Here is a 27,932-nt window from a genome sequence, read left to right as displayed (position 1 = left end):
CCCCCCGCCTACTGGCGTAAATTGGATTGCAGAAAAGTTTACTAAACGAATCAGTGAATTAAAATTTTCGGTGAACAGGTTCAAAAGATTCTATTGGACCTCACGTGATACTACAATTTTGGACTAGGTTTCAGTATTGAACATCTGAATATCTCATGTATGAATGTAGCCTACTTATAAATGTCGAATGCAGCGTGTCGCGCGTGGACTGTAAAAAATGGAAACAGACCTCAGAAGATGAGGAAGCCACACTGTGATGTTCTGAGGAACAGTTAGGGACCGTTATGATTGTTAGTCTGTTGTGAAAAGTGAAAACATTTATTATGTATGCATGAAAGTTCATTCAAAATCATACTTTTTTTAATGTAATGAAGAAAATGCTAATTTAGGTCGTAAATCGTTTTTAAAAAATTATGTTATGTTATACTGTGCTTTCTCCCAACACACTTTTGGTCCATTTCTCTCGGAATGAAGGATTTGTATGACAACGCAGACATTATTTATCATCAGTATTATGCCGTGCATGACAACAAGGGAGAGAGAGAGAGAGAGAGAGAACGAAAGAGATAGGGAGAGAGGGAGGGAGGGAGCAAGAGAGCGCGAGAAAGAGGAAGAGAGAGAGACACTACACAACTATGTCGATGATCCCTACGAGTTAGGAACGCGCTGCTCAACGCGCAGAGCAGACTGCCACTTTACCACCTCCAATCACTAAAGAATTATCAACACTTCTGCTGGCATTTCGCGCCATTCAAATACTGGCGTCTTGACCGAAATTCACGCCCCGGGGAGATATCAATTTTCAATGTCAAAGTAAAGGAGCATCGCTGATTCTGAAGATGGAGAAATGAACCACCGGTGACGCTTAAAGGTAAGTTCACGCTGTCATATTTTGTCTCATGTTTCCAATCACGAGACGAGAGTTTGAAACGAGGCTTATTCGTGGTGGCTTACGCGAAGATGTGTTGACACCTGCCATTTTAAAATGAATCGTAAATAATGTGATTTAATTGTCGATACGACTTTATATACAGCATATATTGTCGACAGACTCATAGTGCAAAATAGAGGATGTAATTTGTGAAATTGCTATGTAAATGTGAGATGATGTGCGCCACGTTCTCGGATATTGGCCCTCCAGCCGGCTTTGTAATCCTAGACAGTCTGACAATTCATCACAGAGCTGCAGTGTGTGCTGAATACACATGCACAGCATATATGATATTACATATTGATTAGTATACAATCTCATGTGAGGAACATCATGCCTCTGTTTATGATTACATGCATTTAAAATCTGCTCTAAGTTTATTTTTTTTATTTTTGCACATATAAATTAACATGTAAAAAAGGAACTGTCTGTATTTACAAAATATTACTGTTTACTTTGACTGGATTACTGGAGTACTCTAGTATGCACTGTTTTCTTTTCCTTAAGCAGGTCATTGGGTTCATACATACAACGTTACAGTAGTAGCCTATTTAGCATATTGTAAAAAAAATATAATACGTTGTGTGAGAAGAGAAAAAGTATAAATATAATGCTAATTAAGACATTATAAACTTTAAATCTGTAGAACATGAGCCTCAAAAATAATATATTCTAAATAAAATCATCTCATATGCTGCATATTTAAATATTTTGTAATGCAGTATATTTATACTTCTTCTTTTCACTGTATATTAATATTATTTCTTGAGGTATAGTGTTACAACAATTTGAGAAATTGAAGTTGTATTGATCATAGAAACAATTCTGTGCCAATTACATTTTATCTATTTAAAATTATTCAGTTATTTACTCTTTTACTTTCGCATTGGATTACTACTAACCATGATAACGTGATATTAAACATTATATACTATATTTTTAGTGGGCTTGTGCGACAAATTTACAAGTAAAGTGTCTTAATAATTATTTATTATGCAGCATATGTTACACGCTTTCTCTCTCTTCTCACTGAATATTAATGGCACGTCTTGAGGTCACTCCCTGCCTCTGTGCAACTGGTTCAGTGGGTTGTAACAGCTAGTAAACATTTCATGCATGTTTAGTTTTTTTTTACTTGATCTGTGTTAAAGTGCCTATCTGTGTTCAGCAGTAGATGAGTTTCCTGCATCATGCCGCCGGGGGTCTACGGCATGCAGGATGTGTGGGAGGGTCGGCAACAGGTCAACATGGAGTTCCTCCTCCCCACTGGGATCTACCTCAACTTTCCCGTAGCATGCAGTGACACCATTAGTGCAGTCAAGAAGGTGAGGAGACCTTCTGACCAAATGTAAACACTAAAAATGCAAGTTTGTAGACATGGAAGTAATAGAACATGGGTAGCTGACAAATAACATGGACTTTTTAAAATAACGTCAAGCTTTTAGGCTAAAAAAGGACAAAAAATACATCACAAATGTGCTCCGCACAAGTCTTTCAATAGATTAAATAACAAAATTAAAATCATTATTCATAAAAATCATAACATTCGCCCTAAAGCTCCTTGGAAGTTCATGAGAGACCTAGCAATGTCCAATTTATGAATGAAACTTTTCAATGAATCAGTTGATTTGGTTCACAAATTGATCTGAATGATTCGTTCATGAGGGTGAGTAAATGTTGAATAGACAACTTCTTAAATAAGAGGTCATAAAACTGCACCTGTAATAATAATAAATAATCCATAAATAATTAAAATAATCCATATTAATAAATAAATAAAAAGTAAAATGCTGTTTAAATACTTTTAGTTAGTTTTAGTGTAACATGTCACATTGCAGGACATTTCAAGAACACAAAAGTATTGGTTTGAACAAATGAGTTGGCACACAATAATATAATCAATATGCTTGGTAAAACATAAGTTGCTATTGACAAGTATTCTCTGCTTAACAAACTATTTCTGTGCTGGTTTAGCTGTAGACCACTTTAGGCATGATGTTCGCCATCCTAAAATGCATGTTTGTTCTTGTGAAGCTGGTTGACTAAGGAAGTCTTACTGGTCAGGAAGCCTACCAGCATGCACCGCGTATGCTGCTATTAGATGCTCTGCAATAAAATGATATGAACCGACTGCAGTCAGACCCATTGAACACATTAAAGTCTTGATTTGTGTCTTAGATGGTGTGGAAGAATGCCAAGAACGAGCCTCTGTTCAGTGCCCTAAGTGATCCGGATGCCTACGTCTTTACCTGCATCAACATGACTGCAGAGCGGGAGGAGCTGGAAGACGAGCAGCGTCGCCTGTGTGACGTCCGGCCGTTCTTGCCAATTCTCAGGCTGGTGGCCCGGGAGGGAGACAGAGTGGAGAAGCTCATCACCACCCAGATCAGTCTGCTTATTGGGAAAGGTTTGTGTTACACTGGTCCTCATCTGATCTCATCTTTGACTTTACTCAGCACTGCAGCAGAATGATGTGGTTTTGGCAGCTGTCCAGCAATTAACAAGAATTTGTGTTTCTTTAAATTTATGAGCATGACAGACTTATTTGGACCGTCTGGTTTCTAAAGATCTCCTGATTTCGATCATTTCCCTGTTTATATTTTCTTACCTTGGGTGGTTTTGTTAATGATTATAAGAATAAGGATGTGTCACACAGTCTGTCGTGTTTCCTTCTGCCTAATTCAACTAGCTACTACCAAGTGTTACATGAATTTGCTCAAAAATACCACAAGGTTTCATTGGACTCGGTGCCAACAAAATATGGGAAGTATTTTCTTCTCTCTTTTAAAAGTCATTTTAGCCCTTTTATTTTGCTTTTCTGAATACACATGATTATATGATTTGTGGGTTTTATTCTTTGCATTTAGCATTGTTCCTCCCTGCTGTTTTTTTCTACAACACTTTCAGAGCATATTTGCAGCCCTTTTTTTTTGCGTCGCAGAGAGGTCTCACTCTATGGTAGTTTTATTATTTGTTGTTGCAATTACTTTCGGAATTCAAAATCAAATGGTGTCCGCGCAGTTTTAGCTTTCTGATTTTATTATATCTTGCTAAAAACTTTGTCTCCACAGGTCATCATGAATTTGACTCCCAAAAGAACCACGAGGTGAATGAATTCCGAACAAAAATGAGGACGTTTTGTGAAGAGCGTGCTCAGGTGCGCCAGATGTTGCCATGGTATCAGTGGATGGAGTACAACTTCCCATGTGACTTGGAGCCATGCTCTATAGTGGCACAATCTGGGAAATCACGCAGTGTTAAAAAGATCCTTGTCAATGTGAAGTTTGAGGGCAGTGAGGTGAGTGTAGTCATATTTTACATGGGGTTATATTCATATACAATTGTTTTATGCTACAATTTAACTTTTGGATAATTCATTTCTTCAGTATAATTCTATTTAGCTTCTGTTTGTGTTGATAATGTAAAATTGAGCATGTTATGTAGCCATTGACAATTTAATCCTCACATGCAAAACATGCAAAAGTCTAATTTTAGACTGACATATATTTCTGCCTTTGATTTCAAAAATCGTAACAGTCAGGAGACATTTGACACAGTGATGATGTCACTGCAGCTTCTACAGGCACACATGGGTCTCACTGACCCAGTTTTCCAGAGTGAGGCCTTTGATAGTATTTATATGTGTTGTGTTGCCTGTCAATCCCCCACCCACTCAACGTGAATGTTATGTACCTATGATCTTTAACTTTGCAATGAGTCTGAACTGAAGCGTGCAAAAAAAAAACTCCAGCAACACTTGTTTTTATAATCCATGGCATGCATCAAAAGCCAGACTGTTTCGAAAAAGCATTTGCAGAGAAAAACAATTGCTTTATGAGTAATTAATCGCACTATTGTGAGTGCACCTTTTCTTCGTTTTTACTATATCTAGAGCATGTTTTCTCCAACTTTTTTGAACCAAGGACCGCTTTCATAACACAAACTGTTCACAGACCCCAGAGAAGTCCCTGTTACCATGGAAATGAGGATCATGGCAACCATGACCACCCACTCCCATCAAAACATATAGTCTCCCCACACTCTCAATCAACTTGGCAGTCCTGCATTCTCAGTTTTTTTTTGTATATTAAAGGGATAGTTCACCCAAAAATAAAAATTCTGTCTACATTATTGTATTCATTTTTAAAATTATAAATTACCGTTCAAAAGTGTGGGGTTGGTAAGTCTCTTATGCTCACCAAAACTGCATTTATTTAATCAAAAATACAGTAAAAACAGTAATATTGCAAAATATTATTACAATTTAAAATATCTGTTATATTCTGGTTGCAAAGCTAAATTTTCAGCATCATTACTCCAGTCTTCAGTATCACATGATCCTTCAGAAATCATTCTAATATACTGATGTGCTGTTCAATAAACATTTCCTATTATTATTATCATCAATGTTTAAAAAAACATTTATACTTGTGCTGTTAAACTTTAATATTATAGTCATGATGTATTGTCAATAGCTTCAGCATATTCTGTAGAATTTTTGTAATGGAAGAATGAATAGGCAAAGAAAATGAAAAGGCAAATTTCTTCTGGAACCCAGATTGCTGGAACGGACGCTCACTTGAATCACTTTTCAGGGAGTTTTCTGAGAAACGCTGAACTTGAGTATAACTTCTAATTGAATGCATTTCATATTTTTAATTTGTAGGAGAGCTTCGTTCTCCAGCAAGATCCACATGACCTGCCGATGGTTCTGAAACGGAACGCCCTGAGAAAGAAGTCCACTGTGTTTCGATCGGCAAAGCAGGAGAAGCCAGAGGACTACACTCTTCAGGTTAACGGGAGATTGGAGTTCATTTATGGGACATATCCACTCTGCCAGTTTAAAGTAAGTCTTTGAAAATCAACATCTTCTCGACTTCACAGTTACATTGTCTTTAAAATTCGTATGAAAGCACCACACTTTGAGACTTCAGGGTAGGTTTGTTGCCATTCGTAACTTCTTACTTAAATTGGAATGTAAAGTCCACATTAGAGGCCTAGTAACTACTAGCTAGCTTGTAACTAACTCTGTACTTTTTAATCGGTTGCACAGTTTGTTCTTTAAGTCCATCTGTAGTCAATAATTTTATCCCTTAAAACTAGAGCTGCACGATTCTGGTTAAAATGAGAATCACAATTTTTTTGCTTGGAAAAAAGATCACGATTCTCTCATGATTCTGAAAAGCTTTATTATTTTAAAGATCTACGCTATCTGACACGCGCCCCACCTCTCTCTCTCTCTCTCTCTCTCTATCTATCTCTAGTGCGAACCGAATCTAGTGCGATCCTTTCCAACCCTAGCACGTTATCTCGTTGAATATCATTGGCAGAATCGTAGAAATGCAGGATTAAGATCGCGTGGGGTGTTGAATCGAGATCGCGATCTTTTAACGATTAATCGTGCAGCTCTACTTAACCCTATCTTTGATCACCAAAATGACATATTTAAAAGTTTTTTCCTTTAAAAAGAAAATGTATTCATGCCTTAAAATAGCTTGAATGTAACTACATTCTTGATTCATTTAGTATACGCGGTTCTATGCAGATGCAAATTAGCCCCGCCTCCAGTCAATCCACACATTGACGTGATTGGTTGCAAGGTAGTTTGTGATGTCAGAAACACCAGCATATTGTCATTTATATGTCTTAAAGCATAATAATAAACACCACAGACATATAAACAACATTAAATATCTTGATTTTAAGCACAGGGGGACTTTAAGGTAGAACATAGCAAGTAGGTCGTAAGCTCTCTGTAAAGTAATGCGTAGTCGCATAATATGGCGCTTACCCTCAGTTATCCAATAGCAGCCTTCAAATACGATAACAGATGCTGTTTAAATGCTCTGAATTTCTTTTTATTTTTCATTCTAACTTTTTTTGCCTCATGTAACTGATGGGAAAAAAATACATTGCCATTTAAATACGATACTACTTAATCATGAATAACATAATAGGTATGTGATAGGGACCCGAGTGGTCACTAAGGAGAATCACACCATGATGTAAAAACGGGAGCGATTTTGTTGTCCAAAAAGGTGTTTTTTAAAGCGGATGTGCAAAATGTGGAAAAAAATATGGTTAAGAGAAATAAAACCAGGTTATCAATTAAAACAGTCTAAAAACTAGAACTGCTGTGTACTAAAACAATACAAACTCTCCTTTGCATCTGAGGACAGAGTTTCGGTGCGCTCAGACAACGCTTCAATAACCTAGTTTAAATCTCTAATACCATGATCCGTCCTTCAATCCTCCCTTCCACTACTGGTGGCTGACCCGCTTGATAATTGAAACATACCATTTTCTTAAAATTAACCCTTGCCTCACCAGATGATTAACAAATAGATACACAAGATGATTAAGAACAAGAGTTAAAACGAATAAATAAATACTATAAATAGGATGGATAAAACAAACATACATTTCCATAAATAGCTAAAATGAGCACTCCCATGTAGTTAGCGCTTTCTTTAAGGCCACACCCACTCAGCTAAAACAAGAAATAAAACAGCAGACCCCACATAATTATTATAAAATGCACAGGAACAGTAAGAACACAGTAAAACAGTGATGGAAGACACCTTCCAGGTATTTTTAGATGTAAAGAACATTCAGAAACTGTATTTGAAATGAATAAGTATCAATCAATATATATATATATATATATATATACTGATACAAAAACATAAGAAATTACATTTATTTATTATGACTGATTTTATTTGACATGCTCAACACAGACCGGTTCGTGTTGAAGAGCAGTTAACAAAGTTATCTATTCATCACATAATGTTCTTTCTCTTAAATATAAGTGAGTGTAAATGTCAGCGTTATCTATATGACTAAAGAATTGAAGTCTGAAAACAAAAGCTTATTGATGCAGTTCCGTCAGTCTGCTATTTTATTCTAACCGTTACTCCTGATAGGAGGCTTCCATAAATATATATTAATATAATATAATATTAAAACTAAGTTTAATGGTGCAACTCAAAAATATTTAGTAATGCGTAAGTTGTAAGTTGCAGCCGGCCCCAGACGAGCACATACAACCCAGCTCTCACTGATGTCTGCTTCATGTCTTTTTATATCTTGTCTTATTGTTTTGCGAGTTTTATTTAATTTTGCTGCGATGTAAAGAGGCCATGATTTGAATTCATCGTAGAACTTCACGGCTCTGAAACAGTTGTTGATTTAGAAACTGCTTGTACCTGCAAAGATGAGTCATACATCTCTACCAGCCTTCAAAACATCAACTACGTTGAGGATAATGTGATTTCAGCTGCATTACGCTACCTAAATGAACAGGCCGCAGGATCTGACGATGATTAGTCGAGGAGTACTGGATCTGGTCCAGTCTTTATAGTCTACATTTTGGAAAACAGGAACTGATAAAACCATCTGTACCTCGGCTGCCATTTCAGTCCCTTTCCATCTATCTATGTGTACTCTTGCTCTACGTCATTCAGTTTTTGGGAGTTTTTGTCAATATATTGATTGTGAAAGTGGAGAGATGATAAGAAATTATGGGAAGAAGATGGATTTAGGGTATGATTTGTGAGCAAATGAGCTCTTTTTTTCTTTATTTTATGGTCTCTCTTTTTTTTTTTTTTTTCACACGCAGTATATTTTCACATGTTTGCACGGAGGTCTTACACCACACCTGACTGTGGTGCATCATTCAGCCATCATCAAGTACCAGGAGGAACAGGGTGGCCTCAATAATCAGGTGTCCAGAAGCCGTGCTCAGTCCAAACCGCCCCCGCTGCCTCTGAAAAGGGTGAGATGGCACTTTTACACCGGAACACGATCTGTTATTAACAGAGGAACTACTTGTCAGGTTTCTTCTTGTTAGCTTGTGTTGTAGACTTCAACCTCTGTGAACTTGGTTTGCAGTGCGACATGCTTGAAATCATTTACCCGTGGTAAATTTTTGGACATCTGTGACCCCTTCATGGAAATGCTTTGAATTAATGAGATGGAGCATAAATGTTTATCTGTCCTAGTTGTATAAGCTTCTGGAATAAAAAAAAGAGAAAAAAAGTAAATAATTAAATTTATCAAAACTGAATATTTCATCAGCATGACAGTAGCTCAGCTGTTTTAAAACATTTTCACACTAATATGGCAATTTGTAAGAAATTTAGATTTTGGAAAATTGTTATCAATTCATGCCTTCATGTTTTCATATGATCTACTTAACGCCCCACTGACGATTAGATTTAGGTGTGGAGCTTCATGTTTACGTTTTTTCAAAACTTTGTACGTTTTCATACACATTAAATCATACATATTCGAAAGGCCACCTCGTAAAATAGTTATTTTTCTTGTGAGTGCATGTTGACATTTTCAAACAATAAAGGGTGAAGGGTGTCAAAATGCTTCAATGCTATTTTTGGTCATGTTGTTTTGGGAACTATGATTCTTTGTAGTGAATTAGTTAATTTGGAGATTTAATTGAAATTGACTTTAAATGAAGTTGCCTTGCCTTGGTTGAAAAAATAAATTGTAGCCTGTATTATTCAAGTTATGTATTTATAAAGATATTGCTTTCTAAAATTTCTTTAATATAGTCTACAGTTTGTTAGCAGTTTGTAGTGTAGCTAACAATTTAAATTTGCTATCTACAGTTTCAAATCAATTTCCTCAACACTACTAAGTACGTTTGTCCTGTGGTTTGCCTGATATATATGATATTCTGATATTAGATGAAAGCGTGATACTGAACCAAATTCACTGCTTGGTTTACATTCGCAACATTGGATTCACACACATGTTAGTTCCTCCTTCTTTTGGTTTTGTTTTCTCTGTAACTGTTAAGCATGCTGAAAGGCGTACACAGACGTTCCTCCCACACTAGAGTTTTAGTTTGCAATAAAATTACGAAGAAATTACGAAAAAAATATGTGTTTAAAATTAAGTACTGTGTATATTTTCTTCTCAACAGCAAAACACATCTTCGCTGTGGTCTATCCAGGAGCCTTTCTATATATACCTTCTACACGGTAGCCGAGTGAATGCAGATGAAGGCATGAAGGTAAAACAGCTTGCTTGTTTGTTTGTTTGTTTGTCTGCATTTGTATATTGTTTGTGGGATGCACATTATGTTGTTTAGCGTCTCAACTGTGGCAGGTAGTGAGGGGTGAAATCATGAACACTGTGGTCATGTGACCCTGACCACATATTTCCCATAATTCATCAGAAGCGGTTAAGTGAAACATCAAAACAGGAAGTGGGGAGTGACTATCTGGCTTTACGGCTCTCTCTCTTGGGCCTAGATTCTTAGAAAAGGCCAGCACTGTTGCTTATGTTCACCACTTGCATCTCCTTTTTGCTTGTCGGAGAAGTCAACAGACATTGGACGGTTGTTTCTATTTTAAAATATTCATGAGAATAGCATGTAGGCTGGTTAGATTTTTTATTTTTTTTTCAATCTAGCCTGAGGCACAATTATTGCTGTTGTGTACAATGTTAAATACATTTGCATGACAGGGCATTTTTCCATGTAAAAAGCAGCATGTGCTGTAATTTGTTTTCAAAGAAAACTGTTTAATAAAGAAATTCTGGCTTTCATCAATGTAAGAATAAGTTCAGACTTTTGAATTGATGCGTATCAACATTTCTCTGCCGCTCATTGTGCTCTCTTTTTTTTTTTTTTTTTTTTTTTTTTGCTTTCTTCTCAGTTGTTATTTGTGCCAATTTTTGCTTGTCTCTTGCCAAAGAGCTCTGAATCGAGATTTGTTTTAGCACCTTTGTAAGTTTTGTTCTCTGGCATATTTTCTGTTTCAGTTTTAAAGGAAGCATTCAGACATTTTATTTGTGCCCTGCTGTAGTAAGTGAAAACTGTGGTGGCTTTTTTTTTTTTTTTTTTTTTTTTTTTTTCTGTCAATGGGAATGCCATTAAATACAATGGTTGTAAAGGACAAAATAATCCATAAAACAGCAAAAATATAAAACCGAACAATCTGTTGAATAAAATTAAAACGCGTGACAGCTTGACGTGTGTGACAGCATTTATTATTTACTATGTAGTTGACAGTGTGATGAATGTTATTTGTTTACCCAACATCTATATTAAAAATATGATAATTTTGTAAAGTTTAAGTTTGGAAGATAGAGTTCACAAACGTTAAATCGTTATAAGTATAAATTATAGTTAATTTAAGTTATTTTTTTTCAAACAAACAAACGAACAAAACCACTGCCAGAGAAAACATATTCCTTGTGACAACTGAACTGTGTAACAAGTTGCTCTCCCTAACTTGCTTTTCTTGCCAGACACTAATTTACTTCCTCATAACTCACTACATTCATTCATACATTCTTTCATAAAAAAACAAAACAAAAAAAAACATTGAAAGGAAGTTCCCTTTGCTTAAAACTGTACTCTTTAAGGAGATTTGAGACTAATTTCCTGCTCTGCAATCATTATCTTTCTCTCAGCTGGTGGTTCAGGCTGGGCTCTACCATGGCAGTGAGCTCCTCTGCAAAGTGGTGACCAGTAATGAGGTCAGCGTTTGCTCTGATCCTGTATGGGACCAGAAATTAGTGTTCGACATCAACGTGAGTGACCTGCCTCGCATGAGCCGCCTCTGCTTTGCCCTCTATGGCGTCATCGAGAAGACCAAGAAGCGCCCTACCAAGAAGAAAAACAAAAGAGCGGTATGTTTCAGTTCATTTCAACAGAAAACGAGTCACTTAGCAACCAACAGGCTGACTGACGAGAGATGAGACACATAACAGATGCTATACTTGGAGTGTTTGACATGCATGGATGCCGAACACATTCCCAGTGAATGTTGTTTCCAAGTCAATTGCACATACACATGATTGCTAGTATAATCAGCAGGATGCAATATTATTTAAACCCTTATGACAGGATGTTGTGGTCCATTTCATGCTTAATGTGAGTAACCCAAGTTAAACGTTAGGACAGAGCAGCTAGTTGATGTCAAATCAGAACTCATCAGCCCGTCTCTTCGTGGCCTGTTCTCTGAAAGATAGTGTGCATCGTCAAATGCAGGCGCAGTGTTGAAATTCCCAGGTGTCAAAGTGTGTGTGTGTGTGTGTGTGTGTGTGTGTGTGTGTGTGTGTGTTTGTGTGTATATGGTGGTGGGCTGCCGTGGCTCAACGCCAACGCATCCACTTCTGCTTTCAGTGTTACTTCTCTTTCTGCGAACTAGAGAAGTCGTCCACATGGGTTTAACACATGAAGAGAAAAAAATGTCTCCTTCTGTTATTCTCGCATTGTACAAGTTCTGACGGAAACAAATGTTTGACCATCTTGAGTTTGAAATGTGTTATGTTTGGCTGATGAATCGTATGGCTTAGAAATGTATGTATTAACAAATTATTTGTCTCTAGATTTTGACAAAATATTCACATGTACATGGGATAGGATATTTTTAGAAAGTATTTCATGAAATTCTATTTTTAATTATTCTACAATTTATTATGAATCATACATTAATAAATTTATTATAAAAAACTTCTTCAGAATCACATTTAAGAGTTTAAAGGTGTATTTATATCTGCTGTTACTATGTAGATTTAAGCCATATTGATTTCAACATTTAGATTCTTTTTACCTTATAATTATTTCTAGATTTTCACTAAATATTTACATGTAGATGTTGAATTTCATTCAATAATAATCCTTATTTTAAAATATATTTGCTAAAGTTCAAACTTATCTACATTATTTATAAATAATTTCTTCTGAATCATGTTTAAGATTTAAAAACGTGTATTAATATATAGCCTACCGCCACTGTAGATTTAGGCAACATTGAATTGATACATTGATAATTGAATTGGAATTGAAACTTTTTTTTTTTTAGTTAGACGTTGTTAAAATGGTCAGCTTTTTGCAGCAAGCTGTTATTTATTTAACCATATTACTTTTACCTTTTATATTTGACTAAATTATTATGATTTTCTCAAATATATTGCATAGCATTTTATTGGCTTAACAATTTCATGATTTCTTAAGCTTTCACAAAACCTTTCTAAAAATACTTCAGTAAATGCAGAAATGTCCTTCTGCACAAGTAGCAGCACTGAACTTAAAAACTGTACTACACTCACAGTCATACACAGGAAGTATTAGATTTAAGTTATTGGTATATTGGAAATCACTGCTGCTGTTACTGGAATATTTGGTTAGTCAGTTAAATTTTCACCTCCCACAACAGAAACGTTAGTGTACTGCATTGTTTAGATGACAGTGTCACCTCTCCCACATTAAATGACTGTGGTGTTAAGTGCAATGTCAATATGGTTAATATACCTCCAAATGACTCTTTCCACAGGACTGCCCATTGGCCTGGGTTAACACGATGGTGTTTGACTACAAGGACCAGCTGAAGACTGGAGAATTTTCCCTGTCCACATGGCCATCCGTCCCAGGTACATTAAAATGAACAGTACCTCATGTTATTTACAGCTACTTTTTTTGGTTTGACCTTCAGTTACTGAGATATTTTAGAGATTCTGCAGTACAGAGTCACAGGAGTGATAATCTAGTATTGCTGAGAGTTGTGTCCAAGTTCCCTTATTTTGAATTACTTATTTTTGATCAATGGGACCTCAGTTTAGGTCTAAACATGTCAATCACTTTTATTTTCAGATGATAAAGGTGATTTGTTGAATCCTATGGACACTGTGGAGAAAAATCCAAACACTGACAGCACGGCTGGTCTCCTGATTCGCTTTCCCAACATCAGACAACACCCCCTTTATTATCCTCCAATCGAAAAGGTGATTTATTTATTTTTTGTGGTTCTCCTTAATAGTTGTGTTCTTCTCATAATGTCTTATGATATATACATACATTTATGAAAATAGTGTACAAATGCTCAGTCATTATCTTTTCAGCTGAATGAACTGGGTCTGAATGGTGAAAAGGTTGTTGCTACAAAAGAAGAGGTGAGAAATAGCATTCATTGGTTTGTTAGAGGTGCGTTATGCAGATCTATCATGAAAGGGAAATGGTTACTACATTAGGGCCTGTATGTCTACAACACTGTTAAGAGGAGTTGTGGTTTGCTGAAGCATTGAACTTTTTCCAATGATTTATTCATAGCGCTAGAGATGCTAAAACTACTTTAGTAGTCTTTAATCTCCAACGAAATTGACATTTCTTTCAGCACCTGAAACTGAGAGAGATTGTTGACAATAAAAACTACACAGAGTTCTTTGAGGATGAGAAGGAGCTTCTGTGGAAGTTACGAGGGGAAGTGAGGCAGCGATACCCTGAGAGCCTCTCCAAACTCCTCCTCATCACTAAGTGGAACAAACACGAGGACGTGGCTCAGGTAAGATGACCCACTGGTTCCTTGGGATATGATTATTTTCAGGCAGTGAAAAATCTAAATATTTAAGGAATACCATATAAAAGGTGCCATATATACGTTTTTATATGAATTTATTTTAGTCATTTTCTCAAACAGGTTTCCAAAAAAGCAAAACAAAATAATTAATAATATAAATAAATACAAATATTGAATAATCAATCATTTATTTATAAAGCACAATAAAAACTGAATTTATCCTTTTATTTCATGTCATCATTGTTAAAAAGTTCATTTTTGAAAATAAAAAAGGAAAAGTACTTCCAAATTAAATTACATTACATTAAAAACAATTCTTAAAGATTAAACTAACATTTTTTTTTTGTTAAAATTATTTCGATTTGGTGCCTCAGGATTGATTTGCTAATTCTTCACAACCACCCAAAATGCTTGTTTTTCTCAAACTTTATGGATTGAGAGGCTGTTGTGCACTCACTCTGCATTTTTTTTTTTTCTCCAGATGGTTGGTTTGTTACGGAAATGGCAAGAATTGCCCGCTCTACATGCTCTAGAACTTCTAGACTACAGTTTCCCTGACCCTCATGTCCGCTCCTTCACCATCCGCTGCCTCAAGAACTTACGGTGGGTGGCACTGCCTCTCTAATATCACCCTCTCTTGAGAGCTTTAAAAAAAGAGCATGTCTCTGTCTTGCATACATGTGAAAATCGAAGGAAAAAACTTCTTTATTTATATTGCTTTTAACATTTGTAGAGGCATTCAAATGGCCCTTGCAGTAGGGATGTGACTGTGAGGAAATTTTCCCACCGGTTAATCTACGTGACAACACCGGTTATGCCGGTATCACGGGGTTGGGGTTTGGAGTTTGGAGTTTTTGAATTCCAGTGCGGCCGTGTGCATTTTACTTTCGCTTTCGAATTAGCGACAATTGCTTGAATGTTGGGTTTATTATTCTTAAGGATTATGTTTGCATTATCCATTAGCATTGGGTTGAAATCCACAATATTGCCAAATAGGTGCTTTTACATTTCACCTTGAAACCAAATCTTCCGCCATTGTCTTGTCAGTCAGCTGGCCTCACTCTCGTCACATGATAAATGAAATCTGACTCCTGCTGCTGATCTCTGCTGCGACTCTCGTTCGGCTCATGCTGAATTGAGCAGACACGTTCAGTTTTTAATTGCAGTGTCTGTTCTCTAACAGCTCATTTATTTATATACTATAAAAAGACAAAACGAGGGTGGGGGGCGGGCGGTGCCGCGTGGGCAAGTGATGTAATCGACGTGCAACTGAACAGTGTAGCACCGGTATCACCGACTATCGCTGCCAAGCCTACCTTGCAGGTGTAAATATTGCAACATTGTATTGATCATTTTAATAATTCATTTTATTAGTAATATACTCAGCCATAAAAGAAACGTCCTCTCACTTTCAACAGATTTTTTTCCAGCAAATTTCTTAACATGTAAATATATGTATGAACACAAAAAAAGATGAGACATAAACTGAACAAATTTCAGACATTTGACAAACAAAAAATGAATAATGAGTGCCTGAACAGAACGGGGGACAATATCAAAAGTAGCAGTCAGTATGTGGTGTGTCCACCAACTGCTTTAAGTACTACAGTGCATCTCATCCTCATGGACTGCACCAGACCTGCCAGTTCTTGCTGTGAGATGTTATTCCACTCTTCCAAGTTCTGAGGGGACATGTGGGCTGCATCCGAAGGCGAAAAACAGTATGTCACAAAAGAAGTATTCGAATTCACATAAAAGAGTAGGCAAAAAGTACCCGGATGACCTACTACTGAAGTGTGCATATATGATGGACATTTTACTATCCCATGAGGCCACGGGTGAGGATTTGTGAATAACAGTGAAGCAACGTAACTGACGATGTAAGTCCAGTAATAAGGGCAACATGGGTATGAGTATGCGATTTTAGACACAGCCGTGGTTTAGCACTGCAAGGGTGATCCTGTCTCCATTGTCTTTAGGTGACATTGCCATTTATTGCTCTCTTCACATCTGCAGCCCTCATGTCTCCCTACGGCAGGACTATAGCATGTTCATTCAGGCATCTGTATTCTGCTGCTTTTCAGAATCAGAATAAGGGTCTCTTTAGTGTCCTTGGAAGTCATTGGAACTGTGACATTAATTCGACCTGTAAACTGTTAGTGTCTAAAGGACTGTTCCACAGGTGCATGTGCAAAAACTGTTTATGGTTCATTGAACAAGCATGGAAATCATTCTTTAAACCCTTTCCAATATAGATCTGTAAAGCTTACTTGGATTTTACAAAATACAGTATCCTGAAAAAGGGGTGTTTCTTTTTTTCAGAGTTTATTTACTGTTGTCTTGTGAATTGAGCCGTGTCTTAATTTGATAATTAAGAGTTAATAGTGATTTATTTTCAGATTGTTAAAAATAAATGTAATTAAATCTCATGTGTGTTTTTTTTTCTCAACAGTGATGATGAACTCTTTCAGTACCTCTTGCAACTGGTTCAGGTTCTGAAGTATGAATCCTACCTGGATTGTGACTTGACCCGTTTTTTGCTGGAGAGAGCCCTGGCCAACAAGAAAATAGGTCACTTCTTGTTTTGGCACCTCAGGTATAAATCCACCTTCTTATAGTGCTCTATAGCAATGCGCCCCCATTCCTTTCTGTGTAATTTAGGCTTTGGTTTTGCTTTCTCTAAAGGTCAGAAATGCATGTGCCCTCAGTCAGCTTGAGATTTGGACTTATTCTGGAGGCATACTGTCGCGGGTGCATCTATCACATTAAGATCTTGATGAAGCAGGTTTGTTGCGCTATAACCCTATATGAAAAGCTAATTCATTTCTCTAGTGCACGTGCTGTGACCAGATGTAAACAACTAAAACTTTTCTCAGGGCAGTTTTTGACACTTGGGGCCCAAACTTAACACTTGACTTGTTTTCTCAGTTACTCATTCTGGTAATTGTCACTTTGTGTTTTGCCTTTTCTTGTAATAAACAGCTTATGTTCTTTCAAGCACATAAATATACATGTATAAAAATAGTAAGGGGTGCTGGAATACGTTTTTCTTTGCAGCAGCAGAATATTTCTTATTTGAATGTTTAATAATAGCCAAACCACTGGAAGGAAGGGGAACTGCACTATGCTGCTCAAAGTTTGCAGCTGTTTTTTTTTTTTTTTTTACATGCCTACTCAAATACTGATCATCACAATTCTGTTAAATGGCAGATGCTTTAATTCAGTCATATGGATGTGTTCATATGGATTTGCATAGTATACTTATTGTCTACTCTTTCTCCTATAGAACGAGGCTCTGAATAAGATGAAGGCTCTCAATGACTTTGTGAAATCAGGCAGTCAGAAGGCGACCAGAATACAGACTACAGAGGACATGAAAGTGTGCATCAAACAGGACACGTACATGGAAGCGCTCTCTGAGGTCGTTTGCCCTCTCAACCCAGGCATCATGCTGTGTGAACTCTGGTACCATTCACGTTGTTCTCTATAAATATGTTGCATGTTAATAATGACAATTATAGTCTAAGTCACTGCAATGAAGATATAATATGATATGATACTGGTATCTATAATTATTAAATCTAATTTTAAATTGATTATCATCATATTATTATCAACATATTATTTTTACTCGGTTGTCTTAAAGGAGAACTCCGGTCAATTTTAACATTGAGATCATTTTTTTGTACATTTGGAGTGCGGTCAATACAGAGAACAACGACAAAAATCGGTGTTGCCTACACCGAGTTATTCTATTTTTAAAATTTGCACCCTGTTGACTTCAATGGGGCAAGTATTAAACCTGCTTTTAGCCTCTTAACATCCTTGATGTGTCATATGAAAGATATGTATAAAAATAATGTTATTTAAGCCAGTGCAAATACCTGTGTTTACATCCTGTTTTCGGTTGAAGTCCAAAGTAATCGATTGCCGAGTTCACGTGCATAGGTTTAGTTACCTATGATCACGCGCGTGAACTCGGCAATCGACTACTTTGGACTTCAACCGAAAACAGGATGTAAACACAGGTATTTGCGCTGGCTTAAATAACATAATTTTTATACATTTCTTTCACATCTACTGCAGTCAGATTCACTCGTGTTCACTCAGAAGGAATCACTCACATTTTCTGGGCACTTGTAATGACACATCAAGGATGTTAAGAGGCTAAAAGCAGGTTTAATACTTGCCCCATTGAAGTCAACAGGGTGCAAATTTTAAAAACAGGATAACACGGTGTAGGCAACACCGATTTTTGTCGTTGTTCTCTGTATTGACCGCACTCCAAATGTACAAAAAAATGAGCTCAATGTTAAAATTGACTTGAGTTCTCCTTTAAGAGATTTTTAGAGGATGTTGTGTCAGGTCTTGTAAATAAATTATAGTTCTCTGGTTAAAGGGATAGTTCACCCAAAAACAAAATTCTGTCATAATTTACTCACACTCATATTGTTCTAAACCTGCGAGTTTCTGTTGTACACAATAGAAGATATTTTGAAGAAGACCAGTTTCTGATCCCCATTAAATTTCATAGTATTTTTGTTTTCAAAGACAATGGCAACCAGCAACTCTTTGGTTACCAACATTCTTTATATTTTAAAGAATGTTGGTAACCAAAGAGTTGCTGGTTGCCATTCCTTTTGTGTTCAACAGAAGAAAGAAACTTATACAGGTTTAGAACAATGAGGGTGAGTAAACGATGACAGAATTACAGTGAACTATCACTTTAACATGCCACAGATGGCGTGTGATTTAGCTGCGTAGATTTAATGATAACACTCTTTCCAGGTAATCTCGCATGCATTTTTAAGATTTTATAGTTTGTCTCAGGTTTCTAAGCTGTAACTGAATCTGCGACATGATGTAATATTACTGATCATTTCAATCATTTTAATTCAGTAATGCAACTAAATGATCATATGCGTTTCATACAAGTCACGTACAAACAGCTACCAGAAAGCGAAGAGCCTATTTTGCAACCATGTGAATGTGTGCTGTTTCTTGATGCTAATCTTCTTTGTTTCAGCGCTGACAAATGTAAGTTCATGGACTCAAAGATGAAACCGCTGTGGCTGATGTACAAGGACAAATATGAAACTGTGGGCATTATCTTCAAGAATGGAGACGGTATGGATATAGAGCCGTGCTGCCTAATTTTATGCTTGCTTTCAAAGCACATACATCATTTAAAAAAATTCTTCTCGTTTTTGTTTTTTAAATTAGTGATTGAAAAACACTTTGACCCTCTGTTTTTTAGACCTGAGGCAGGATATGCTAACCCTTCAGATGATTCAGCTGATGGATGTTCTATGGAAAACAGAAGGTCTTGACCTCAGGTTTGTATAGTTAACTTTGTTTAAACTTCGTCAAGCTGATAAATTTGTATAAAATTGAGTGTTAACAATATATAAGCGCTTACAAAATATTTATTTATTTATTTATTTATTTATTTATTTATATATATATATATATAAATATATATTTGTGTATATATCATTTTTAGAATTTGACATATTTTAGGCACTACACTACATTACAATAAATACTTTCCATTAATGTTCATTTATTGGGTCTCAGAATGCTGCCTTACGGATGCCTGTCAACCGGGAATAAAACGGGTCTCATCGAGGTGGTGAAAAACTCGGACACTATTGCAAACATCCAGAGAAACAACAGCAACAGTGCAGCCACTGCTGCCTTCAATAAGGACGCTCTTCTCAACTGGCTCAAATCGAAGAACCCAGGGTGAGCAGCAAACCCTCTAACCTTACACCGTCCCACAGTCCGCGTGGTGTGATCGCTGCAACTATGCGTATCGTAGTGACCAGTTTTGCATAATTTGTGGAATTTGCAGGAGCCGTGCATGCCATTTTCTATTCTCAAACCTCACTTAGAAGGTTAGACCTCTCTTGCTTCATTTGACCTTTTGGTTTCTATGAAACTATAGTGTAACATCAAATGCAGTTTGGTTGCAGAAGGTGCAGCATTGAAGTAAATTTACTGTGCATTCTGTTTCTACTGCAGGTGTTTTCCACCAAAGTGGCTTGATGTGCATATTGTTTTGTGATAATAACAGCTAAGGATACAAGCTAAGCACTAAGATGAAACCACAAAGCTTGTTGCATTGTGTAACAGTCTCATTTTGCAAGTTGTATATCTTGTAAGAATGTGGAAAAAAATGACCTTTACTGGAATGCTCTGGTTTAGAGAAGTCTGAGTGTTGGGGGTCTTTTCGGGGTCAAACTAACCTTTGGCATCAGCACTTATTTATATAGTGTACTTGCGGACGTGACTGACTTTACATAATTTCTGTGATGTTTTAATATTTAGGCAACTAACAAAGCTACTGTTGGTAAGTGTATGTGGCTAACCAAAAAAAAAAAAAAAACAGCAACTCACTATGATGCATGCATGATTTTTTTTCCTCTGAAGTATCCTGTTTATACATGACCTTTTGAACTCCTGAAACTAGAGTGCGATAGACTGTAGAAACAGATATATGTCTGAAACAGATATATGCCCTGTGGACATATCCAGTTCTGTTTGCTGGTTGTCCTCTTACTGTAAATGTACAGTAATTACATAAATAATTATTTTTTACATCAGAGTATGGGACATTTTTGTCTTTAAGAAACGAAGGGAGACATAAGGAATAAAATGCATTATTTGATGAGCTTGAGCTATTTTCTGTATCTGTGTCTAGGGTACAAATGTAATTTTTTTCTTGCACATATTTTTGATTTTAATTTATTGCATGATTTTCTTACAATTTCATGACTACAGTAAAACCACAGGTCATTGTGTTACTTGCATTGTAATGCACAAGATGTGAGTTTTTGATGGCTTGACGAGGAACTTTATTTACTTTTATCAAAGTAATGGTTATCAAAGGCCGCCATTGCATGACTTTTTACTGGTATGAGAAGGTCATGAAAGTCTTACTAGTATTGCGTCTTATGGAATCTGAGCTGATGTGGAAAGAGGGCTCAACAGGAAGACACGTTACATATTCACCCAGCATATTAACGTTGAATGTCTTGATTGAGTCATAAAGTGACAGAAATCAAGGCTGAAAATGTTTAACACAGTGCTAAAGACTTCTGTGACTCTGCGTGTGTGTGTGTGTGTGTGTGTGTGTGTGTGTGTGTGTGTGTGTGTGTGTGTGTGTGTGAAGATAGATAGATATAAATACAACAAATACATTTATTTTTATAATGCATTTTTATAAATTATTACATTTATTTTACATACATTTTTGTTAGTTGATAGTGAGTTGAATAGTGAGTTGCTATGATGTTGACGTTTTTAATTATGTTTGTTTGCATGCATGTATGTTTAGGGGTAGGGGGTTATGGGATAGAATATAGTTTGTACAGTATATGAATAATGTCTATGGAAAACATGGAAACCCAATGTGTGTGTGTTAATTGGTTACCAAACAGGAAGGAAGCAGGAATGAGAATGGGTTATGAATTAAAATATTATTATCTCTATTTTTTTCAGGGATAAACTGGATCAAGCCATTGAGGAATTCACCCTCTCCTGCGCAGGCTACTGTGTAGCCACATATGTTCTGGGAATTGGGGACCGTCACAGTGACAATATCATGATCAGGGAAACGGGTCAGGTAAGAATGAACTCATAGCCTCACGAGTAGGGATGGGCGTATCGATATAAAGTATCAAAACTCAAATAAAAATATCGATACTACAGTGTGTTTTTATTTTTTTGACAGTAATTTTGTTTATTTGACAAGAAATTTAATGTGTACAATATGCATTGAATTGGACCTATGTTATTGAATAGTTGTGTAGTAGAACTATTTTCCTGCTCATCTGAACACACGCAAATGCTGCAAGTCATAACCAATCAATCACAGAGAGCTTTCACACTCTGCCGACAATGCATTCAAACAGGGCTACGTTTCCCAAAAGTATCATAAGAAACCATTAATGCTTTTGGAAAACGCAGCCCAGAACAATGCTTAACAGAAGACAGAAAATTTCACAATAAACAAATTGAAATTGGAGCCTACATATTTTGTGCAATTAAATTGTCTGTCACTTGGCAGTCCCTTATGAAAATGAACCATTACTACAGTGGCCATAGTTCAACTAGGCCTATAATATTTTGTAGATTTCCATGGTTACCACTACAAGTAAAAATTTTAACCATGTGTAAACAAAAATAGAATCTAATAAATTACGATAAAGGCATATATTAAATGTTAAAATGCCTTTAAACTATAATGTTAAGTGGGTATCATTACCCATTTTACTCTTAGTAATTCAATAATTTAAGAAATGTTAAAATTTTAAAGTTCAGTTTAGAGGTATCGGTATCGGCGATACTGGCCATGAAAGTATCCGTATCGTATCGAAAACAAAATAAGTGGTACCGCCCGTCCCTACTCACAAGTGCTGTGTAATCATAAATTATATCACAAGATGGCACCAGCCATCCATGTGAGTGCCTTAACATGGGTTGCTCTTTTCATTCTATTTCACATAATCTAGGGTTTCTGCAATTTTATAATAGTCTTTTCGTTTTAAATAAATCATTTTGTAAGTTATGAATGATATTTTCTCTGTATTGTTTGCAGTTATTCCACATAGATTTTGGGCACTTTTTGGGGAACTTCAAGAGCAAATTCGGGATCAACAGGGAACGTGTGCCTTTCATTCTGACATATGACTTTGTCCATGTAATTCAGGAGGGACGGACCAACAACAGCGAGAAATTTGAACGGTCAGTTCATATGTTTTATAAACAACTCAGAAATAATATATAAATAATAATGTCTTAATTCTCAAAATGTATTCCACAAAGCTAGTTTGCTTATTCTGAGTTTCATTTAGTGTTTCTTCCATTGTAAACGTCTATAGTATAGTATAGTATAGTATAGTATAGTATAGTATAGTATAGTATAGTATAGTATAGTATAGTATAGTATAGTATAGTACAGTATTTATCAAATGTTCAACACCAGTGTAAAACCTTCACACAAAAATAAGCTTTGAGAAAGCTTTTTGTTCTTTTTTTTTTTTTTTTTACAGAAAATTGCTTATATTGTTGGCTGCTTATAACCTTGAGGCAGATTGCATATATATGTAACTTGATGATAATAAATAGAAGGGTTTGTTGGAAAAGAGAACATGTAAAATTCAGAACTGAAAAAGAAAAGTGTTCATGTGTGCTTCTCTTTGCCAGGTTTCGTGAGTGCTGCGAACAAGCCTATAAGATTCTTTGCCGGAATGGGACTCTTTTTGTGAATCTTTTTACCTTGATGAAAGCTGCAGGACTCCCTGAACTCAGTTCTTCCAAAGACATCCAGTATCTAAAGGTAAGAATTACCTCAGGACAGACGGTTTATTATTTATTACTCGTGAGATTGCTGATATTTGCCGTTTCTCTAGTCCTTTAGAAGCATGAAATATCAAATCTAAAGGGAGGACAGCTAGGGGACAATTTTATATATCAGATTTGTTATTAGAATAAGATTGAAACAAATTTATTATCGACACCCAAACAAACACACCCTTTTTTTCCTTTGCCCCCAAAATAATAAACATGCTATGCAGCACAGGCAACTGCTAACAGCTGGTTCATCATCGCTCCTCCTCCATTATGAGCGTATACTATTGCTGATTTGCTACAACTTGTTTTCTTTTAATTAGGACAGGTTTTATACTTCATTTTTGAACTGATTGATCATAAGCCTCATTAATCAGAGCTTATGCACCTCAGAGTTTGAGTGAAAAAAATTCACTCAAGCCAGTTCACCTAAAAAAAATAAAAAAATAAAAAGAGGTGCATAAGCTCAGATCAATGAGACCTAAGATCAATCAGTGCCAAAAATAAATAATCATCTGTGTTGATAAAAAGATTGAATCCAATATTTAGCAATAACATAGCATAAGGAGAGATTTATAAGCAATTGTCTGAGTGGGAACACCACAAGCGTAGTAACAAGACACACACAAAAAAAGCACAAACATTTTTGAGGGGGAAGTTAAACCCTGTGTGAGCAAAGTCAGCAAGTTTTTAGACTCGCGTAGCCAAACCTTCAGACTGACGACAGAAGTTCTAGGGCCTGATGTATAAACGTTGCGTATGCACAAAATGAGCCTAGAAATGTGTATGCAATTTTCCATGCACATATCGGGATTTAGAAAAGATAAACTAGGCGTATATGTACTCACCGAATGGTATGCACTCTTTTACTGGAGTGAGCGGAATAAAGACAAATATTTAAACTGTTTTACATCTGATATAGCCTACACATATGCCACTCTCATTAAGTCAAGCACTGACATTTTTTTTAAATCATTATCCAGAAGTTACAACATTTTTTAAATAGACTTATTTGTAGTGGATGCGCTGCTTTTGAACAATTTTTTCCTGTGGCATGATGTGTTTTAATGTTGTAACTTGCGAGGATTGCTTGGCGCATGATAATTCCACTTTAAATTGTGTTCTAAATGGTAGAACTAACTGTTCTGAGCAAATATTTTCACACTAATAATGATCAATGATGTGCACTTGACTCAGTATAAGCAGATGGCTTCGCAACATAGACGGTATAATGACCGACACCGAAGGACTCACTCGGTGATGGAATGGTCCATTGGCCGGTTTGAATAAGTTCGATGACACAGGACACATGTACAACCTCTGCTGTTGGTGTCGTGCACAGACAGACAGTAGCCTAATGATAACCATTTTCGTGGTCTTCCCAATATTATAAAAAAATCCCATTGTATACAAAAGTTCGAACTTGAAGAAAACCGTAAGATATGCACGTGTTTTTTTAATGCTTTGTCAGTGACGCACTGAGTCAGACAATAATTTACACTGTTTCCTTTAAAAATATATAAACATCCTAAAATAAATGTTTACCTTATAGGCAAAATTGCATAAATTTGATTCGCTTAAAATACTATTTGGCCAGTGAGATTAACTCTTCCCTGAAAACTTTCTCTGAAATGTATTTTATATAATTTTGATATATTTTCTAAAACAAGGCAAGGATAGGCAACTGAATGATTTTTAGCAATGTAATGTGACGGCACATCCATATCTCATTTTTTCCTAATGTCTTGTACCGTTAAACATGGTATCACTTGGATGGGATTATGCATGGAAATTAAATGCAAATTTTGTTATGCATAGAAAAAAATAGGTGTTGTAAGCTCCCTTTTTGGCTATTCTGAGGAGGAGACGGGGTCTGAAAACTGAAATCTGAAAACTTGTGCGTATGCAAAATCTAACTTTAGGATGAAATCTACGGAAAGTTTTATACATGAGGAATGATGAATATAACTAGGCAGAAATTCCACCTTCATTGTATCTTTGTTCTTACAGGACTCTTTGGCACTGGGGAAATCTGAGGAGGAAGCACTGAAGAACTTTAAAGTGAAATTTAATGAAGCTCTGAGAGAGAGCTGGAAGACCAAGGTGAACTGGATGATGCACACTTTTGCCAAAGATAACAGATAAACAGCGCTCGGTCACAAACCGCTACGGGAGATCGACCGACCGAACCCCTCTTGATGCTGAGTTTTGATTTAAACCAATGCAGCTTTGAACATAATATATGTTGCACTGCTGTCTGGCATTTATTGCATTATACTGCCGTGCAAAAGCAAAATGCAGTAACTAAACTGAGTTCTGACCGACATATGACCAGATTCTGTTCAAAATACAGAAACTGAGTAAAAAAAAAAAAAAGGTCCTGCGGTTTTCTTTCGCAGGGAAGTACATACATCAACAGCTGTTTAGCGAATGTTTACATCTGTGACGTAATAGTAAATGATGCTATACATTTGTTTTAGTGAGACCAACTGCTTGAAATGAGATTAATTTCAGATACACGTGGTATTTGCAACACAATGCACTGGGAATTGAAGCTACTAATTTAACAAACTATTGGCGTGCCACTAATTTACCTTGCATCTCTGGTTTGTTTCTGTCACACTTGTGTTACCTGCACAAAGAGCAAGCGAGATTAATGTATTTATAATTTCTTACTGTACAGCATAAAATAAGTGAGTTGTTCAGAAGAAGAAAGCACTTAGTGTTTTCATATCGTTTACATTTTCGTTTCAGGATTTTTGTTTCTCTGTTTACATGAACGTGTTTGGTTGTACATATTTTCTTGTGTATCATTCCTATATTTACATTCCTTAAAACAGTATTTTTTCATTTGAATTATTTGTATAATAGGAAAATTGTTCATGAGGAAAGCCTTTGTATAGTGGTGTACATGATACGACATTTTGTATGTCAGTGTAGAGATGAGCCTTAAATATTTTGTATTTGTGGGGTATTCTGTGCCTTTGGGATGACACAAGCCATCTTAAAGACGTGTCCAAAGAGTGTGCTTTTTGTTCAGTGAAATGTATGCATTGTACTACTGTACTATAAATCAGGGCAAAAGTGGAATATTGTTGCTCTATAGAAAATTACGCCCGGTAATTGCGTGCCTATTTTGAATAGAGATTCAGTCAAGCTTGTGTTTTCTCTTCCGGACCAGTTCAAGCTTAATCAGTTCCAGAATGCATTACCACAGTATTCTGAATCTACTGCTACCCGGTTTTTCTCATCATATGCATAAATGTTGTTTATTTTGAATCTTTAAATGTCCTCTAGAATGTGAATTTTTAAAGAAGAGATAAAGTCAATCTAATCTTAATAAATATATATATACAGTATATATATATATATATAACACCCACTGCATACAGTTATAATAATGGAAGGAAGATTAGTGGACTGAAAAATAACTTTTAACATCGAATGAATCCATGAATGAATTTTAGCATTTGTTAAGGTATTGATTAGCATCTATCGGACTACTAACCGAGTACCTTTCATGCTATGGTCTTGTACAAATCAACATTATTTTGTTTTTGATTATGTACCATGATCTTAAGCCACTTCACAGTGTGAAACTCTGGGATCTTGAATTTCTTGGTTTACTAATGTATTATTTCAGTTTTTAAACATGACTGCTTTGTTACAAATTTTTGCCAAGATGATTTGAGTTATGAAAATGTGCTATTCATTCTCATTTTTGCCTTAAATTATTGATTCTGAAACTGATTTGTGGGTTATTTTTTATTGAATGGTTTTTGAAGCAGTGAGAAGGATCCAGACTTTTGGCTGTCTTTGTATGTGCCGTCTGTGGCAGGGGAATAATAAATTGGGCCATTTTTTTTTTACAACGAGGCCCAATTTACCAGAATTCGCCCTACTGAATTTCCAGAATTCATGTTAGTTTGGGACAGGAAGTCAAATTTGTCTGATCAGCGTTTTAATATTATTACTGTTCGTTTTAGGGAAATATACACAGAGATGAAACGGAGATAAAAGGGGAAACTGGAAGTTCATGAGTCCTCAATCTTTATTGTGTAATGAATGAGGCTGTCCCAGTGTGAAGAGTACAGTAAACAAGACTGCTGGGAATCTCTCAGTAACTATAGGCCACAAAAACACTGCTGATAGCAGTAAAACCAATTAATTCAGTTTAGTTCAATTGAAGGATTTTCTGTAATATGGCATTACTCCTGAGAAACATGAATCTTACTTGAGCTACTTCAACTTCATCTTTAATACAGTGGTCTAATTCTTAACTCTGTGGAACTGAAAGGGGTTCATTAGTACCTGTCATG

General features: G+C 36.1%; 1 protein-coding gene across 2 annotated transcripts; it reads left to right on the top strand.

Annotated features, from left to right (window-relative positions):
• The first annotated feature begins 586 nt into the window (after positions 1–586).
• On the top strand, positions 587–26,949 carry pik3cd (phosphatidylinositol-4,5-bisphosphate 3-kinase, catalytic subunit delta). Of its 2 annotated transcripts, none has more exons than XM_081385862.1 (23): positions 587–871; positions 2,100–2,256; positions 3,110–3,338; positions 4,003–4,229; positions 5,598–5,777; positions 8,553–8,708; positions 9,876–9,965; positions 11,372–11,590; positions 13,240–13,336; positions 13,557–13,687; positions 13,805–13,855; positions 14,077–14,244; positions 14,741–14,862; positions 16,712–16,855; positions 16,945–17,044; positions 17,546–17,724; positions 19,286–19,386; positions 19,517–19,595; positions 19,837–20,004; positions 21,763–21,886; positions 22,862–23,007; positions 23,470–23,602; positions 25,624–26,949. In XM_081385862.1, the coding sequence occupies exons 2-23, from the start codon at positions 2,122–2,124 to the stop codon at positions 25,756–25,758; spliced, it is 3,114 nt and encodes a 1,037-aa protein (XP_081241988.1). In that variant the 5' UTR covers positions 587–871; positions 2,100–2,121; the 3' UTR covers positions 25,759–26,949. The 2 variants fall into 2 exon arrangements, with proteins under 2 accessions (XP_081241988.1, XP_081241989.1); XM_081385863.1 differs by having other exon boundaries at positions 602–871; positions 2,103–2,256.
• The last annotated feature ends 983 nt before the right edge of the window (positions 26,950–27,932 follow it).

This window comes from Scardinius erythrophthalmus (genome assembly GCF_964197995.2).
Source record: "Scardinius erythrophthalmus genome assembly, chromosome: 15".
In the NCBI taxonomy this organism is placed as follows: domain Eukaryota; kingdom Metazoa; phylum Chordata; class Actinopteri; order Cypriniformes; family Leuciscidae; genus Scardinius; species Scardinius erythrophthalmus.
The sequence above is the reverse complement of the archived record's forward strand: the minus strand, read 5'-3'. Positions and strand labels throughout refer to the sequence as shown.

Coding starts and splice junctions, on each gene's coding strand:
- pik3cd (XM_081385862.1), top strand. CDS start 2,122: ATGCCGCCGGGGGTCTACGGCATGCAGGATGTGTGGGAGGGTCGGCAA. Junction 11,591..13,239: donor AGAAGAAAAACAAAAGAGCG/GTATGTTTCAGT, acceptor CTCTTTCCACAG/GACTGCCCATTGGCCTGGGT. Junction 23,603..25,623: donor AAGACATCCAGTATCTAAAG/GTAAGAATTACC, acceptor TTGTTCTTACAG/GACTCTTTGGCACTGGGGAA.